The sequence below is a fragment of the Salmo salar genome, chromosome 21, assembly GCF_965601325.2.
Source record: "Salmo salar chromosome 21, fSalSal1, whole genome shotgun sequence".
Taxonomy (NCBI): domain Eukaryota; kingdom Metazoa; phylum Chordata; class Actinopteri; order Salmoniformes; family Salmonidae; genus Salmo; species Salmo salar.
Genome location: NC_138311.1, coordinates 54555907 through 54573335, shown reverse-complemented (window position 1 = coordinate 54573335; position 17429 = coordinate 54555907). Strand labels below are relative to the sequence as shown.

General features: G+C 44.5%; 1 protein-coding gene across 2 annotated transcripts in view; it reads right to left on the bottom strand.

Annotated features, from left to right (window-relative positions):
• LOC106582506 (receptor-type tyrosine-protein phosphatase-like N) overlaps positions 1 to 17429 on the bottom strand; it is a 100196-nt gene that overhangs the window by 59298 nt on the left and 23469 nt on the right. For both annotated transcript variants that reach the window (XM_045704906.2, XM_045704907.2), the window contains exon 3: positions 3935 to 4045. In XM_045704906.2, coding sequence (XP_045560862.2) covers positions 3935 to 4045 — 111 coding nt within the window. The remainder of the gene's footprint in view (positions 1 to 3934; positions 4046 to 17429) is intronic.

Here is a 17429-nt window from a genome sequence, read left to right as displayed (position 1 = left end):
GTGTGTTGACTCACCCTGCAGTGTGTTAATGTGTTGACTCACCCTGCAGTGTGATAGCGTGTTGACTCACCCTGCAGTGTGATAGCGTGTTGACTCACCCTGCAGTGTGTTAGTGTGTTGACTCACCCTGCAGTGTGTTAATGTGTTGACTCACCCTGCAGTGTGATATGGTGTTGACTCACCCTGCAGTGTGTTATGGTGTTGACTCACCCTGCAGTGTGTTAGTGTGTTGACTCACCCTGCAGTGTGATATGGTGGTGACTCACCCTGCAGTGTGATAGTGTGTTGACTCACCCTGCAGTGTGTTAGTGTGTTGACTCACCCTGCAGTGTGTTAATGTGTTGACTCACCCTGCAGTGTGTTAATGTGTTGACTCACCCTGCAGTGTGTTAATGTGTTGACTCACCCTGCAGTGTGTTAGTGTGTTGACTCACCCTGCAGTGTGTTATGGTGTTGACTCACCCTGCAGTGTGTTAGTGTGTTGACTCACCCTGCAGTGTGTTAATGTGTTGACTCACCCTGCAGTGTGATAGCGTGTTGACTCACCCTGCAGTGTGATAGCGTGTTGACTCACGCTGCAGTGTGTTAATGTGTTGACTCACCCTGCAGTGTGTTATGGTGTTGACTCACCCTGTAGTGTGTTAGTGTGTTGACTCACCCTGCAGTGTGTTAATGTGTTGACTCACCCTGCAGTGTGTTAGTGTGTTGACTCACCCTGCAGTGTGTTAGTGTGTTGACTCACCCTGCAGTGTGTTAATGTGTTGACTCACCCTGCAGTGTGATATGGTGTTGACTCACCCTGCAGTGTGTTAGTGTGTTGACTCACCCTGCAGTGTGTTAATGTGTTGACTCACCCTGCAGTGTGATATGGTGTTGACTCACCCTGCAGTGTGTTAGTGTGTTGACTCACCCTGCAGTGTGTTAATGTGTTGACTCACCCTGCAGTGTGTTAATATGTTGACTCACCCTGCAGTGTGATATGGTGTTGACTCAACCTGCAGTGTGTTAGTATGTTGACTCACCCTGCAGTGTGTTAGTGTGTTGACTCACCCTGCAGTGTGTTAGTGTGTTGACTCACCCTGCAGTGTGATAGCGTGTTGACTCACCCTGCAGTGTGTTAGCGTGTTGACTCACCCTGCAGTGTGTTAGTGTGTTGACTCACCCTGCAGTGTGTTAGTGTGTTGACTCACCCTGCAGTGTGTTAGTGTGTTGACTCACCCTGCAGTGTGTTAATGTGTTGACTCACCCTGTAGTGTGTTATGGTGTTGACTCACCCTGTAGTGTGTTAGTGTGTTGACTCACCCTGCAGTGTGTTAGTGTGTTGACTCACCCTGCAGTGTGTTAATGTGTTGACTTACCCTGCAGTGTGTTAGTGTGATGACTCACCCTGCAGTGTGTTAATGTGTTGACTCACACTGCAGTGTGTTAATGTGTTGACTCACCCTGCAGTGTGTTATGGTGTTGACTCACCCTGTAGTGTGTTAGTGTGTTGACTCACCCTGCAGTGTGTTAATGTGTTGACTCACCCTGCAGTGTGTTAGTGTGTTGACTCACCCTGCAGTGTGTTAGTGTGTTGACTCACCCTGCAGTGTGTTAATGTGTTGACTCACCCTGCAGTGTGATATGGTGTTGACTCACCCTGCAGTGTGTTAGTGTGTTGACTCACCCTGCAGTGTGTTAATGTGTTGACTCACCCTGCAGTGTGATATGGTGTTGACTCACCCTGCAGTGTGTTAGTGTGTTGACTCACCCTGCAGTGTGTTAATGTGTTGACTCACCCTGCAGTGTGTTAATATGTTGACTCACCCTGCAGTGTGATATGGTGTTGACTCAACCTGCAGTGTGTTAGTGTGTTGACTCACCCTGCAGTGTGTTAGTGTGTTGACTCACCCTGCAGTGTGTTAGTGTGTTGACTCACCCTGCAGTGTGTTAGTGTGTTGACTCACCCTGCAGTGTGTTAGTGTGTTGACTCACCCTGCAGTGTGTTAGAGTGTTGACTCACCCTGCAGTGTGTTATGGTGTTGACTCACCCTGCAGTGTGTTAGTGTGTTGACTCACCCTGCGGTGTGTTAATGTGTTGACTCACCCTGTAGTGTGTTATGGTGTTGACTCACCCTGTAGTGTGTTAGTGTGTTGACTCACCCTGCAGTGTGTTAGTGTGTTGACTCACCCTGCAGTGTGTTAGTGTGTTGACTCACCCTGCAGTGTGTTAATGTGTTGACCCACCCTGTAGTGTGTTATGGTGTTGACTCACCCTGTAGTGTGTTAGTGTGTTGACTCACCCTGCAGTGTGTTAGTGTGTTGACTCACCCTGCAGTGTGTTAATGTGTTGACTTACCCTGCAGTGTGTTAGTGTGATGACTCACCCTGCCGTGTGTTAATGTGTTGACTCACACTGCAGTGTGTTAATGTGTTGACTCACCCTGCAGTGTGTTATGGTGTTGACTCACCCTGTAGTGTGTTAGTGTGTTGACTCACCCTGCAGTGTGTTAATGTGTTGACTCACCCTGCAGTGTGTTAGTGTGTTGACTCACCCTGCAGTGTGTTAGTGTGTTGACTCACCCTGCAGTGTGTTATGGTGTTGACTCACCCTGTAGTGTGTTAGTGTGTTGACTCACCCTGCAGTGTGTTAATGTGTTGACTCACCCTGCAGTGTGTTAGTGTGTTGACTCACCCTGCAGTGTGTTAGTGTGTTGACTCACCCTGCAGTGTGTTATGGTGTTGACTCACCCTGCAGTGTGTTAGTGTGTTGACTCACCCTGCAGTGTGTTAATGTGTTGACTCACCCTGCAGTGTGATAGCGTGTTGACTCACCCTGCAGTGTGATAGCGTGTTGACTCACCCTGCAGTGTGTTAGTGTGTTGACTCACCCTGCAGTGTGTTAATGTGTTGACTCACCCTGCAGTGTGATATGGTGTTGACTCACCCTGCAGTGTGTTATGGTGTTGACTCACCCTGCAGTGTGTTAGTGTGTTGACTCACCCTGCAGTGTGATATGGTGGTGACTCACCCTGCAGTGTGATAGTGTGTTGACTCACCCTGCAGTGTGTTAGTGTGTTGACTCACCCTGCAGTGTGTTAATGTGTTGACTCACCCTGCAGTGTGTTAATGTGTTGACTCACCCTGCAGTGTGTTAGTGTGTTGACTCACCCTGCAGTGTGTTATGGTGTTGACTCACCCTGCAGTGTGTTAGTGTGTTGACTCACCCTGCAGTGTGTTAATGTGTTGACTCACCCTGCAGTGTGATAGCGTGTTGACTCACCCTGCAGTGTGATAGCGTGTTGACTCACGCTGCAGTGTGTTAATGTGTTGACTCACCCTGCAGTGTGATATGGTGGTGACTCACCCTGCAGTGTGATAGTGTGTTGACTCACCCTGCAGTGTGTTAGTGTGTTGACTCACCCTGCAGTGTGTTAATGTGTTGACTCACCCTGCTGTGTGTTAATGTGTTGACTCACCCTGCAGTGTGTTAATGTGTTGACTCACCCTGCAGTGTGTTATGGTGTTGACTCTCCCTGCAGTGTGATATGGTGTTGACTCACCCTGCAGTGTGTTAATGTGTTGACTCACCCTGCAGTGTGTTAGTGTGTTAACTCACCCTGCAGTGTGTTAGTGTGTTGACTCACCCTGCAGTGTGTTAGTGTGTTGACTCACCCTGCAGTGTGTTAGTGTGTTGACTCACCCTGCAGTGTGTTAGTGTGTTGACTCACCCTGCAGTGTGATAGCGTGTTGACTCACCCTGCAGTGTGTTAGTGTGTTGACTCACCCTGCAGTGTGTTAGTGTGTTGACTCACCCTGCAGTGTGATATGGTGTTGACTCACCCTGCAGTGTGTTAATGTGTTGACTCACCCTGCAGTGTGTTAGTGTGTTGACTCACCCTGCAGTGTGATATGGTGTTGACTCACCCTGCAGTGTGTTAGTGTGTTGACTCACCCTGCAGTGTGAGCTGTTTGAGGACCTCCTGCATCCTCTTCAGAACAGGAACGGACACCTGGTACTGAACCTGGTCCTGCTTAGAGGTACGGCACTGCCCAAAGAGACCATCTGGAACACACAGCAAATCACATTAACACACACACATATACTCACACAGACTCACACAGCAAATCCCATTAACACATAAGCACACAGCTGTCTCCAACACACACCCACCCGAACCCATCAACATACAACCCACCAGAACCCATCAACATTGGATGTTCTCCATAGTTATGTACTTAAAAATGTATCAATTTACCAATTCGGCACATTTGGGCAGACATCCTGGCAGACTTGATAAAAAATATTGTCCAGTATACTGGATCAATCTGAAACTTCACTTACACACTTCCATATATTGCGCCTAAACTACAATATTTTATTATGGCCTTTCTCTTGCATTTAAAAAAAACTAGTTTTTTTGGTTTGTATTATCTTTTACAAGATCTAATGTCTTATATTCTACATTAATTTCACATTTCCACAAACTTCAAAGTGTTTCCTTTCAAATGGTATCAAGAATATGCATATCATTGCTTCAGGCCCTGAGCTAGATTTGGGTATGTCAGTTCAGACAATTTTTGTTTTTAAAAGGGTCCGATCCAGACATTCAACAACCCACATCATTATACTAACCCAATCAACAACCCACATCATTAAACTAACCCAATCAACAACCCACATCATTATACTAACCCAATCAACAACCCACATCATTATACTAACCCAATCAACAACCCACATCATTAAACTAACCCAATCAACAACCCACATCATTAAACTAACCCAATCAACAACCCACATCATTAAACTAACCCAATCAACAACCCACATCATTATACTAACCCAATCAACAACCCACATCATTATACTAACCCAATCAACAACCCACATCATTAAACTAACCCAATCAACAACCCACATCATTAAACTAACCCAATCAACAACCCACATCATTATACTAACCCAATCAACAACCCACATCATTAAACTAACCCAATCAACAACCCACATCATTAAACTAACCCAATCAACAACCCACATCATTAAACTAACCCAATCAACAACCCACATCATTAAACTAACCCAATCAACAACCCACATCATTATACTAACCCAATCAACAACCCACATCATTATACTAACCCAATCAACAACCCACATAATTAAACTAACCCAATCAACAACCCACATCATTAAACTAACCCAATCAACAACCCACATCATTATACTAACCCAATCAACAACCCACATCATTAAACTAACCCAATCAACAACCCACATCATTATACTAACCCAATCAACAACCCCACATCATTAAACTAACCCAATCAACAACCCACATCATTAAACTAACCCAATCAACAACCCACATCATTAAACTAACCCAATCAACAACCCACATCATTAAACTAACCCAATCAACAACCCACATCATTATACTAACCCAATCAACAACCCACATCATTAAACTAACCCAATCAACAACCCACATCATTATACTAACCCAATCAACAACCCACATCATTATACTAACCCAATCAACAACCCACATCATTAAACTAACCCAATCAACAACCCACATCATTAAACTAACCCAATCAACAACCCACATCATTATACTAACCCAATCAACAACCCACATCATTAAACTAACCCAATCAACAACCCACATCATTATACTAACCCAATCAACAACCCACATCATTATACTAACCCAATCAACAACCCACATCATTAAACTAACCCAATCAACAACCCACATAATTAAACTAACCCAATCAACAACCCACATCATTAAACTAACCCAATCAACAACCCACATCATTAAACTAACCCAATCAACAACCCACATCATTAAACTAACCCTAGCTCATAACCCTAAACCTAATTCAGACTCTAACCTTAACCCTAAACCTAATTCAGACTCTAACCTTAACCCTAAACCTAATTCAGACTCTAACCTTAACCCTAAACCTAATTCAGACTCTAACCTTAACCCTAAACCTAATTCAGACTCTAACCTTAACCGTAAACCTAATTCAGACTCTAACCTTAACCCTAAACCTAATTCAGACTCTAACCTTAACCCTAAACCTAATTCAGACTCTAACCTTAACCCTAAACCTAATTCAGACTCTAACCTTAACCATAAACCTAATTCAGACTCTAACCTTAACCCTAAACCCCCTAGAAATAGTATTTGACCTCGTGGGGACTAACAAAATGTACCCAGTTCTTAAAATTTGGTTTGTTTACTATTCTTGTGGGGAATTGAACAAGTCCACACACACACACACACACACAAACGCACGCACAAACACAGGCACACACCCACACACACATGCACACACACACATTTACACCACACCACCAGCTCACATAACTGAATAAAAACGATACTGCGGCTAAAAACAGACGCACAACAGAATACAGAGTAGCCTCCATAGTGAACCCAGTCCTCTCTCTCTCCTCTCTCCTCCATAGTGAACCCAGTCCTCTCTCTCCTCTCTCCTCCATAGTGAACCCTGTCCTCTCTATCCTCTCTCCTCCATAGTGAACCCAGTCCTCTCTCTCTCCTCTCTCCTCCATAGTGAACCCATCCCTCTCTCTCTCCTCTCTCCTCCATAGTGAATCCAGCCCTCTCTCTCTCCTCTCTCCTCCATAGTGAACCCATCCCTCTCTCTCTCCTCTCTCCTCCATAGTGAACCCAGCCCTCTCTCTCCTCTCTCCTCCATAGTGAACCCAGCCCTCTCTCTCTCCTCTCTCCTCCATAGTGAACCCAGTCCTCTCTCTCCTCTCTCCTCCATAGTGAACCCATCCCTCTCTCTCCTCTCTCCTCCATAGTGAACCCAGTCCTCTCTCTCCTCTCTCCTCCATAGTGAACCAGCCATCTCTCTCCTCTCTCCTCCATAGTGAACCCATCCCTCTCTCTCTCCTCTCTCCTCCATAGTGAACCCATCCCTCTCTCTCCTCTCTCCTCCATAGTGAACCCTGTCCTCTCTATCCTCTCTCCTCCATAGTGAACCCAGTCCTCTCTCTCTCCTCTCTCCTCCATAGTGAACCCAGCCCTCTCTCTCTCCTCTCTCCTCCATAGTGAACCCAGCCCTCTCTCTCTCCTCTCTCCTCCATAGTGAACCCAGTCCTCTCTCTCCTCTCTCCTCCATAGTGAACCCAGCCCTCTCTCTCTCTTCTCTACTCCATAGTGAACCCAGTCCTCTCTCTCCTCTCTCCTCCATAGTGAACCCAGACCTCTCTCTCCTCTCTCCTCCATAGTGAACCCAGTCCTCTCTCTCCTCTCTCCTCCATAGTGAACCCAGTCCTCTCTCTCCTCTCTCCTCCATAGTGAACCCATCCCTCTCTCTCCTCTCTCCTCCATAGTGAACCCAGTCCTCTCTCTCCTCTCTCCTCCATAGTGAACCAGCCCTCTCTCTCTCCTCCATAGTAAACCCAGTCCTCTCTCTCTCCTCTCTCCTCCATAGTGAACCCAGTCCTCTCTCTCTCCTCTGTCCTCCATAGTGAACCCATCCCTCTCTCTCTCCTCTCTCCTCCATAGTGAACCCAGCCCTCTCTCTCCTCTCTCCTCCATAGTGAACACAGCCCTCTCTCTCCTCTCTCCTCTATAGTGAACCCAGTCCTCTCTCTCCTCTCTCCTCCATAGTGAACCCAGCCCTCTCTCTCCTCTCTCCTCCATAGTGAACCAGCCCTCTCTCTCTCCTCTCTCCTCCATAGTGAACCCTGTCCTCTCTATCCTCTCTCCTCCATAGTGAACCAGCCCTCTCTCTCCTCTCTCCTCCATAGTGAACCAGCCCTCTCTCTCCTCTCTCCTCCATAGTGAACCAGCCCTCTCTCTCTCCTCTCTCCTCCATAGTGAACCCATCCCTCTCTCTCTCCTCTCTCCTCCATAGTGAACCAAGTCCTCTCTATCCTCTCTCCTTCATAGTGAACCAGCCCTCTCTCTCCTCTCTCCTCCATAGTGAACCAGCCCTCTCTCTCCTCTCTCCTCCATAGTGAACCCAGTCCTCTCTCTCTCCTCTCTCCTCCATAGTGAACCCAGTCCTCTCTCTCCTCTCTCCTCCATAGTGAGCCCAGTCCTCTCTCTCTCCTCTCTCCTCCATAGTGAACCCAGCCCTCTCTCTCTCCTCTCTCCTCCATAGTGAACCCAGCCCTCTCTCTCCTCTCTCCTCCATAGTGAACCAGTCCTCTCTCTCCTCTCTCCTCCATAGTGAACCAGCCCTCTCTTTCCTCTCTCCTCCATAGTGAACCAGCCCTCTCTTTCCTCTCTCCTCCATAGTGAACCAGTCCTCTCTCTCCTCTCTCCTCCATAGTGAACCCAGTCCTCTCTCTCCTCTCTCCTCCATAGTGAACCCAGTCCTCTCTCTCCTCTCTCCTCCATAGTGAACCAGCCCTCTCTTTCCTCTCTCCTCCATAGTGAACCAGCCCTCTCTTTCCTCTCTCCTCCATAGTGAACCAGTCCTCTCTCTCCTCTCTCCTCCATAGTGAACCCAGTCCTCTCTCTCTCCTCTCTCCTCTATAGTGAACCCATCCCTCTCTCTCTCCTCTCTCCTCCATAGTGAATCCATCCCTCTCTCTCTCCTCTCTCCTCTATAGTGAACCCATCCCTCTCTCTCCTCCATAGTGAACTCATCCCTCTCTCTCCTCCATAATGAACACAACTCTCTTCCCTCTTATCCTACCATGAAAAACACCCAAAGACATGAGTCACTGCTATTTATAGGAAGAGGACTCGAGAAATGGGGGAACGGGGGAGTGGTGGAATGGTGAATGGAGGAAAATTATGAAACAGAGAAGCCGAATGTATTTATTGGGAGTTAAAGGGATGTACACTGCAGTATATTATCTTCTTTTTCAAGACAGGACAAAATAGAGAGTGACAAAAAAAAGCCAAAATAGATATCAAATGGTTATATAGAAATAAATGTTAGAAGCCAGCATCATTGTGCATCATTGTGAAAGCCATTATAAGGGATTCTTAACCATAGACTGTCGGAAGGTCATAATGCATTATAACTGCTTCATAATACATTATAACTGTTAGCTTTAAGTAGTGTATAACTTATGTTTTCTGTCTGCAGCACTAGCAGCGTAGGTCAATTAGCCTGGCTACCCAGACTCCTTGCACCCACGGACGTTTGTTTGAATCTGGATAGGAGTACTTCCCCAAGAAACACATTCTAACAGTTCTGAATGGTCCCAAACACTGATGGGTTGGGCCTGAGCCAGAACATATGTGGGTATGGGACGTTTTTCTTTTTTTAAATGTGTCATTGGCTTTGATAGTCTGATTGGTTAAGAGATGATCCAACTGCTAATGACTTTTGTACAACACCCTTAAATGATGGCAGTCTCAGACTGAAGCACGTAACGATTACAGAGCAGCGGAATAATTCAGTTTGAGTCGTCAGGCAACAGGCAACTACTTTAGAAGCCATTATTTGCCACCCAATCTGCTATCTGGAACTAACAGAGAGACAAGACAGACCAGACAGACAAAACAATGCAGACCGACAAGACAGACAAGCCAAGCCAGAGAGACAGAGGGTAAGGTAAGCTCTTAACAGTCACGTGTGTGTGTGTGTGTGTGTGTGTGTGTGTGTGTGTGTGTGTGTGTGTGTGGGTGTGTGTGGGTGTGTGTGGGTGTGTGTGGGTGTGTGTGGGTGTGGGTGTGTATATAAGCTCTGTAAATAGGAAGTAATAACAAGCTATGTGATCGCACTGCTAACTCATTCTGACTCACTTCTACATACGCACATGAGAAAAAGAGAGAGTGACTGAGAGAGAGAGAGAGAGAGAGAGAGAGAGAGAGAGATAAGGTGGACAGAGAGATAAAAAGGGAGCGAGGGAGAGAGAGTAATTGAGTGAGAGATAGAGAAAGGAGAATAAATCATATTGTATGTACCTATAGGAGGAAGATGACTATGTATGGCTGGTGATAGAGGTGGAGATAAGAGTACGTGATTGGAGGAGAGATGAAGGGGAGGAGACAAAGGAAGAGTGACGGTGTAGGTATGTGAGGAGAAGTGTGAGTATGTATGGCTGGGGATAGAGGTGGAGATAACAGTACGTGATTGGAGGAGAGATGAAGGAGAAGGGGAGGAGAAGTGTGAGTATGTATGGCTGGTGATAGAGGTGGAGATAACAGTACGTGATTGGAGGAGAGATGAAGGAGAAGGGGAGGAGAAGTGTGAGTATGTATGGCTGGTGATAGAGGTGGAGATAAGAGTACGTGATTGGAGGAGAGATGAAGGAGATGGGGAGGAGACAAAGGAAGAGTGACGGTGTAGGTATGTGAGGAGAAGTGTGTAAACAGTGTAACATGCTAGGGACTCATCATCCTGCTGCTCAGGAAGAAGATGAGTCATGTATTTCCGATTTCTTTGATGAAGTCTTGGTTCCTGCTCTTTAGGCCAAAGGGAGATAAAAAGAGAGAAAGCAAGAGAGAGCGAGAGAAGAGAGAGGGAGAGAAACAGATAGGGAGAGAAAGACAGACAGACAAGATAGACAGAGAGGTGAGCGAGAGGTTGAGCGAGAGGTTGAGCGAGAGCGTAAACCAAGCGAAAACACCAGACACTATGGAACACAACACTTTTACTATCTCATCCTGAAACATACAAGGTCTGAGGTCATCTAAGATAGAATCCCCACAACTTTAATGAAGACAGCTTCTCCATCCTAGAGGGGGAGATCAATCATTTACAGGCTCAGGGACATGCACTAGTCCGTGGCGAAACTAAATGCCAGAACTGGACAATAACCTGACACTCTTAGCACACAGGGAGACAAACATCAACCTGGAGGTGACAGCATTCCCTCCAAAATATGCACCCCTAGACACAACTATGTCAAAACAACCAACAAAAACGGTTCACAACTCGTGCAGCTCTGTCAAACGCTGGGTCTGTACATAGTTAATGGTAGGCTTCGAGGGGACTCCTACAGCTCATCTCTTGGCAGTAGTAGTGTAGACTACTTTATCACTGACCTCAACCCAGAGTCTCTCAGAGCGTTCACAGTCAGTCCACTGACACCCCTATCAGATTACAGCAAAAATCACAGTTTACTTGAACAGAGCAATACTCAAATCATGAAGCACATTAGCCAAAGGAACTGAGTAATATTAAGAAATGCTATAGAATACTATGCTAAAGTAGCATAGAAACCTACTAAAAGCAATTAGGCAACAACAAATTCAACTTCCTGGACAAAACATTTCACTGTAATAGGTGTAAACGTGTCAGTAGAAAAACTGTATATTTAACCTCAGCTTCCTATCAAATATTTTTTCAAGCAGAAAACCTAAGAAAATTAAACAGCAATGACAAAATGGTTTGATGAAGAATGCAAAAACCTAAGAAAGAAATTGAGAAACCTATTCAACCAAAAACACAGAAACACAAAAAACCTGAGACTTCACTATAGTGAATCACTAAAACAATACAGAAATACACTAAAAGAAGAAACAGCACGTCAGAAATCAGCTCAATGTAATTAAATAAATAACTTGTTCTCAACTGGCCTACCTGGTTAAATAAAGGTGTGAAATAAAAAAATACATATATAAATATATATATTTTTTAAGAATCCATAGAATGTAACCACTTCTGGGAAAATTGGAAAACACTAAACAAACAACAACACGAAGAGTTATCTATCCAAAATGGAGATGTGTGGATAAACCACTTCTCCAATCTTTTTTGGCTCTATAACAAAGAACAAACAGCAAAAACATATACATGATCAAATACAAATCTTAGAATCAACTATTAAAGACTTCCAGAACCCACCGGATTCTCCAATTACATTGAATGAACTACAGGACAAAATACAAACCCTCCAACCCCAAAAGACCTGTGGTGTTGATGGTATCCTCAATGAAATGATAAAATATACAGACAACAAATTCCAATTGGCTATACTAAAACTTTTTAACATCATCCTGAGCTCTGACATCTTCCCCAATATTTGGAACCAAGGACTGATCACCCCATGTCACAAAAGTGGAGACAAATTTGACCTCAATAACTACCGTGGGATATGCATCACCAGCAACCTTGGGAAAATCCTCTGCATTATCATTAACAGCAGACTCATACATTTCCTCAATGAAAACAACATACTGAGCAAATGTCAAATTGGCTTATTAACAAATTATCGTATAACAGACCACATATTCAGCCTGCACACCCTAACTGACAAACAAACCAAAATAGAGGCAGTCTTCTCATGCTTTGTTGATTTCAAAAAAGCATTTCACTAAATTTGGCATGAGGGTCTGCTATGCAATTTCATGGAATGTAGTGTTGGGGGAAAAACATACAACATTATAAAATCCATGTTCACAAACATCAAGTGTGCAGTAAAATTGTAAAAAAATAAAAATCTTTCCACAGGGCCGTGGGATGAGACAGGGATGCAGCTTGAGCCCCACCCTCTTCAACATTCAGTGCATTCGGAAAGTATTCAGACCCCTTGACAAAACTAAAACAGGTTTAGAATTTTTTTCAAATCTATTAAGATAAAAAAAATGAAATAGCACATTTACATAAGTATTCAGGCCCTTTACTCAGTACTTTGTTGAAGCTCCTTTGGCAGCGATTATAGCCTTGAGTCTTCTTGGGTATAACACTACAAGCTTGGTACACCTGTACTTGAGGAGTTTCTCCCATTCTTCTCTGCAGATCCTCTCACGCTCTGTCAGGTTGGATGGGGAGTGTCGCTGCACAGCTATTTTCAGGTCTCTCCAGAGATGTTCGATCGGGTTTAAGTCCGGGCTCTGCCTAGGCCACTCAAGGACATTCAGAGACCTGTCCCAAAGCCACTCCTGCATTGTCCTGGCTGTGTGCTTAGGGTCGTTGTCCTGTTGGAAGGTGAATCTTTGCCCCAGTCTAAAGTCTGGAGCCAGTTATCGTCAAGGGTCTCTGTACTTTGCTCCGCCCATGTTTCCCTCGATCCTGACTAGTCTCCCAGATGCTGCAACTGAAAAACATCCCCTCAGCATGCTGCCACCACCATGCTTCACCATAGGGATGGTGCCAGGTGCCAGGATGTGACGCTTGGCAATCAGGCCAAATAATTAAATCTTGGTTTCATCAGACCAGAAATTCTTGTTTCTCATGGTCTGAGAGTTCATTAGGTGCCTTTTGACAAACTCCAAGTGGGCTTTCATGTGCCTTTTACTGAGGAGTGGCTTCCGTTTGTCCATCCTACCATAAAGGCCTGATTGGTGGTGCTGCAGAGATGGTTGTCCTTCTGGAATGATCTCCCATCTCCACAGAGGAACTCTGGAGCTCTGTCAGAGTGACCATCGGGTTCTTGGCCACCTCCCTGACCTAGGCCCTTCTCCCCCGATATCCTCCCGAGTGGCGCAGCATTCTAAGACACTGCATTGCAATACTTGAGCCAACGCTACAGACCCGGGTTTGATCCCGGGCTGCGTCACAACCGGCCGTGACTGGGAGTCACACAGGGTGGTGCACAATTGGCCCAGCGTCATCTGGGTTAGGGGAGGCCACTGTATTCTTGGGAACCTTCAATGCTGCAGAAATGTTTTGGTACCCTTAACAAGATCAACACAATCCTGTCTCGGAGCTCTACGGAAAATTCCTTCAACCTCATGGCTTGGTTTTTACCCTGACATGCACTGCCAACTGTGGGACCTTTATATAGACATGTGTGTGCTTTTCCAAATCATGTCCAATCAATTGAATTTACCACAGGTGGTGTTACATACGCCTCTTGGTGGAGGGAACGCAACACCCCGCTACATCTCAACTCCCCGTGGAGTGAATAAAGGTAATGTGATTGTAGGTGCTGGTAAGGATGACAGAGAATATTACCGTTTACAGAGAATGTATTTTCCCTTCACACGTTAAAGCGGGGAAAAGGGGCTGGATGGAACCTAAGCAAAGAAAGTTAAAGTTAAAGAGCTCCCTCTCCTACCTTACCTGCCTACCCACTTCTTACCTGCCTTCCCACTACTTACCTATTCTTAACGCCACCTAGCACGCTAACCAAAATACAGGCGGTAGTCCGCCCAGGTCTTACCTAGTGTGCATAGACAGAGTATATACTACGGGTATATGTATGCCCGCAGGCCTCTTGCCTAAACACTCCCAAAGGTGCCTTCCCCTTCCCCCCTGGGATCCAATGAAACAGAATAAGTCACCAAACTCAGTGAACAATTTTAATAAACCAAAAACACTAGGTACAATAACAGACTAATACCTGCAGGACCAGCTACAAAATACCTTACAACAAATTTACCAGACCCCCCAATAATCAACACATAAAAAGGAGGTCTCCCTTCGAACTAAGGAACACGGGCTTTTCAAGCTGCGGAAGGAGTCGGTAATTGCAGACAGCTGTATCCCTTGACGAGAGGGCGGGGTCAGAGCTCCAATTTGCAATAGGGCCGACCAATCAGCTGCTTGGAATCCAGGAAGCCATCCTGAAACACACACACACACACACACACACACACACACACACACACACACACACACACACACACACACACACACACACACACACATATACGAACCCAAAATAGCACAGAAACTGGGGAACATAACAGCTGGACTCCAATCAAGTTTCATGAACATCTCTAGGATGATCAATGGAAACAGGATGCACCTGAGCTCAATTTCAAGTCTCATAGCAAAGGGTCTGAATACTTATGTAAATAAGATATTTCTGTTGTTTTTTTATATTTTATACATTTTCTAAACTTTCTAAATACCTGTTTTTGCTTTGTCATTATGGGGTATTGTGTGTAGATTGATGAGGATTTGTATTTATTTAATACATTTTAGAATAAGGCTGTAACGTAACAACATGTGGAAAAAGGGAAGGGGTCTGAATACTTTCCGAATGCACTGTATATATCAACAAATTGGCAAGGGCACTAGAACTAGCCTCACCCTCCTAGAACTTAAAGTCAAATGTCTACTGTTTGCTGATGATCTGGTGCTTCTGTCCCCAACCAAGGAGGGCCTACAGCAGCACCTAGATCTGTCCCCAACCAAGGAGGGTCTACGGCAGCACCTAGATCTTCTGCACAGATTCTGCCAAACCTGAACCCTCAGTAAGTCTCATTAAATCTCAGTAAGACAAAAATAATGGTGTTCCAAAAAAGGTCCAGTTTCCAGGACCACAAATACAAATTCCATCTAGACAGTTGCCCTTGAGCACACAAAAAACTGTACATACCTCGGCCTAAACATCAGCGCCACAGGTAACTTCCACAAAGCTGTGAACGATCTGAGAGACAAGGCCAGAATGGCCTTCTATGCCATCAAAAGGAACATAAAATTTGACATACACAATTTGCCAACTTTCCAGTTGCCACTATGCTTTAGGGTAGGTAGAGTTCTCCTGGCATCAGACAAACCCAAATTCACCACATCGGACTGCCACATGGTGTCCCACTGTAGCTCAGTTGGTAGAGCATGGCGCTTGCAACGCCAGGGTTGTGGGTTCAATTCCCACAGGGGGCCAGTATTTAAAAATGTAATACAAATGTATGCACTCTAAATGACTAAAATGTGTTGTGTGATTCATTGCTCCAGACACTTAGTGACTATAACCTGGCCATAGAGACGTCATAGAAAAACATGGAAGGTGAGAGATGATGTAAACACTGTGGGTCAGCTGAGCTAGTGAATGAGCAGCACTTCCTACTCCACTGCTGCAAATAGGACTCAATCAGAGGTACTTATCTCTTGCATTCTTTTTTAGATCGAGCGGCAGATCCTGGTCTGTCAAAATATAATAGAGACAGTAGATCTAGCTGGTCTGTCATAATATATTAGAGACAGTAAATCTAGCTGGTCTGTCATAATATAATAGAGACAGTAGATCTAGCTGGTCTGTCGTAATATATTAGAGACAGTAAATCTAGCTGGTCTGTCATAATATATTAGAGACAGTAGATCTAGCTGGTCTGTCATAATATAATAGAGACAGTAGATCTAGCTGTTCTGTCATAATATAATAGAGACAGTAGATCTAGCTGGTCTGTCGTAATATAATAGAGACAGTAGATCTAGCTGTTCTGTCATAATATAATAGAGACAGTAGATCTAGCTGTTCTGTCATAATATAATAGAGACAGTAGATGTAGCTGTTCTGTCATAATATAATAGAGACAGTAGATGTAGCTGGTCTGTCATTGTCACGTTCACTGTCTTCAAACTCCATTTCGTAAATAAACCAAGGCACAGCTTGCATGGAAATCCACATCTTTTAATGAAGATGAAACTCACCAAAAAACAGAAGAAAAGAGAAACGTGACGTTCTGGGCTGCTCACAGGCAGCTACACAAAAACAAGATCCCACAATCACAGGTGGGAAAAGGCTGCCTAAGTATGATTCCCAATCAGAGACAACGATAGACAGCTGTCTCTGATTAGGAACCATACTCAGCCAAAAACAAAGAAACAGACAACATAGATTGCCCACCCCACATCACACCCTGACCTAACCAAATAGAGAAATAAAACGTCTCTCTAAGGTCAGGGCGTGACAGTCATAATATAATAGAGACAGTAGATCAAGCTGGTCTGTCATAATATAATAGAGACAGTAGATCAAGCTGGTCTGTCATAATATAATAGAGACAGTAGATCTAGCTGGTATGTCATAATATAATAGAGACAGTAGATCTAGCTGGTCTGTCGTAATATAATAGAGACAGTAGATCTAGCTGGTCTGTCATTCTATAATAGAGACAGTAGATCTAGCTGGTCTGTCATAATATAATAGAGACAGTAGATCTAGCTGGTCTGTCATAACATAATTGAGACAGTAGATCTAGCTGGTCTGTCGTAATATAATAGAGACAGTAGATCTAGCTGGTCTGTCATAATATAATAGAGACAGTAGATCTAGCTGGTCTGTCATAACATAATAGAGACAGTAGATCAAGCTGGTCTGTCATAATATAATTGAGACAGTAGATCTAGCTGGTCTGTCATAATATAATTGAGACAGTAGATCTAGCTGGTCTGTCGTAATATAATAGAGACAGTAGATCTAGCTGGTCTGTCGTAATATAATAGAGATAGTAGATCTAGCTGGTCTGCCATAATAAAATAGAGACAGTAGATCTAGCTGGACTGTCATAATATAATAGAGACAGTAGATCCAGCTGGTCTGTCGTAATATAATAGAGACAGTAGATCTAGCTGGTCTGTCGTAATATAATAGAGACAGTAGATCAAGCTGGTCTGTCATAATATAATTGAGACAGTAGATCTAGCTGGTCTGTCGTAATATAATAGAGACAGTAGATCTAGCTGGTCTGTCGTTATATAATAGAGATAGTAGATCTAGCTGGTCTGCCATAATAAAATAGAGACAGTAGATCTAGCTGGACTGTCATAATATAATAGAGACAGTAGATCCAGCTGGTCTGTCGTAATATAATAGA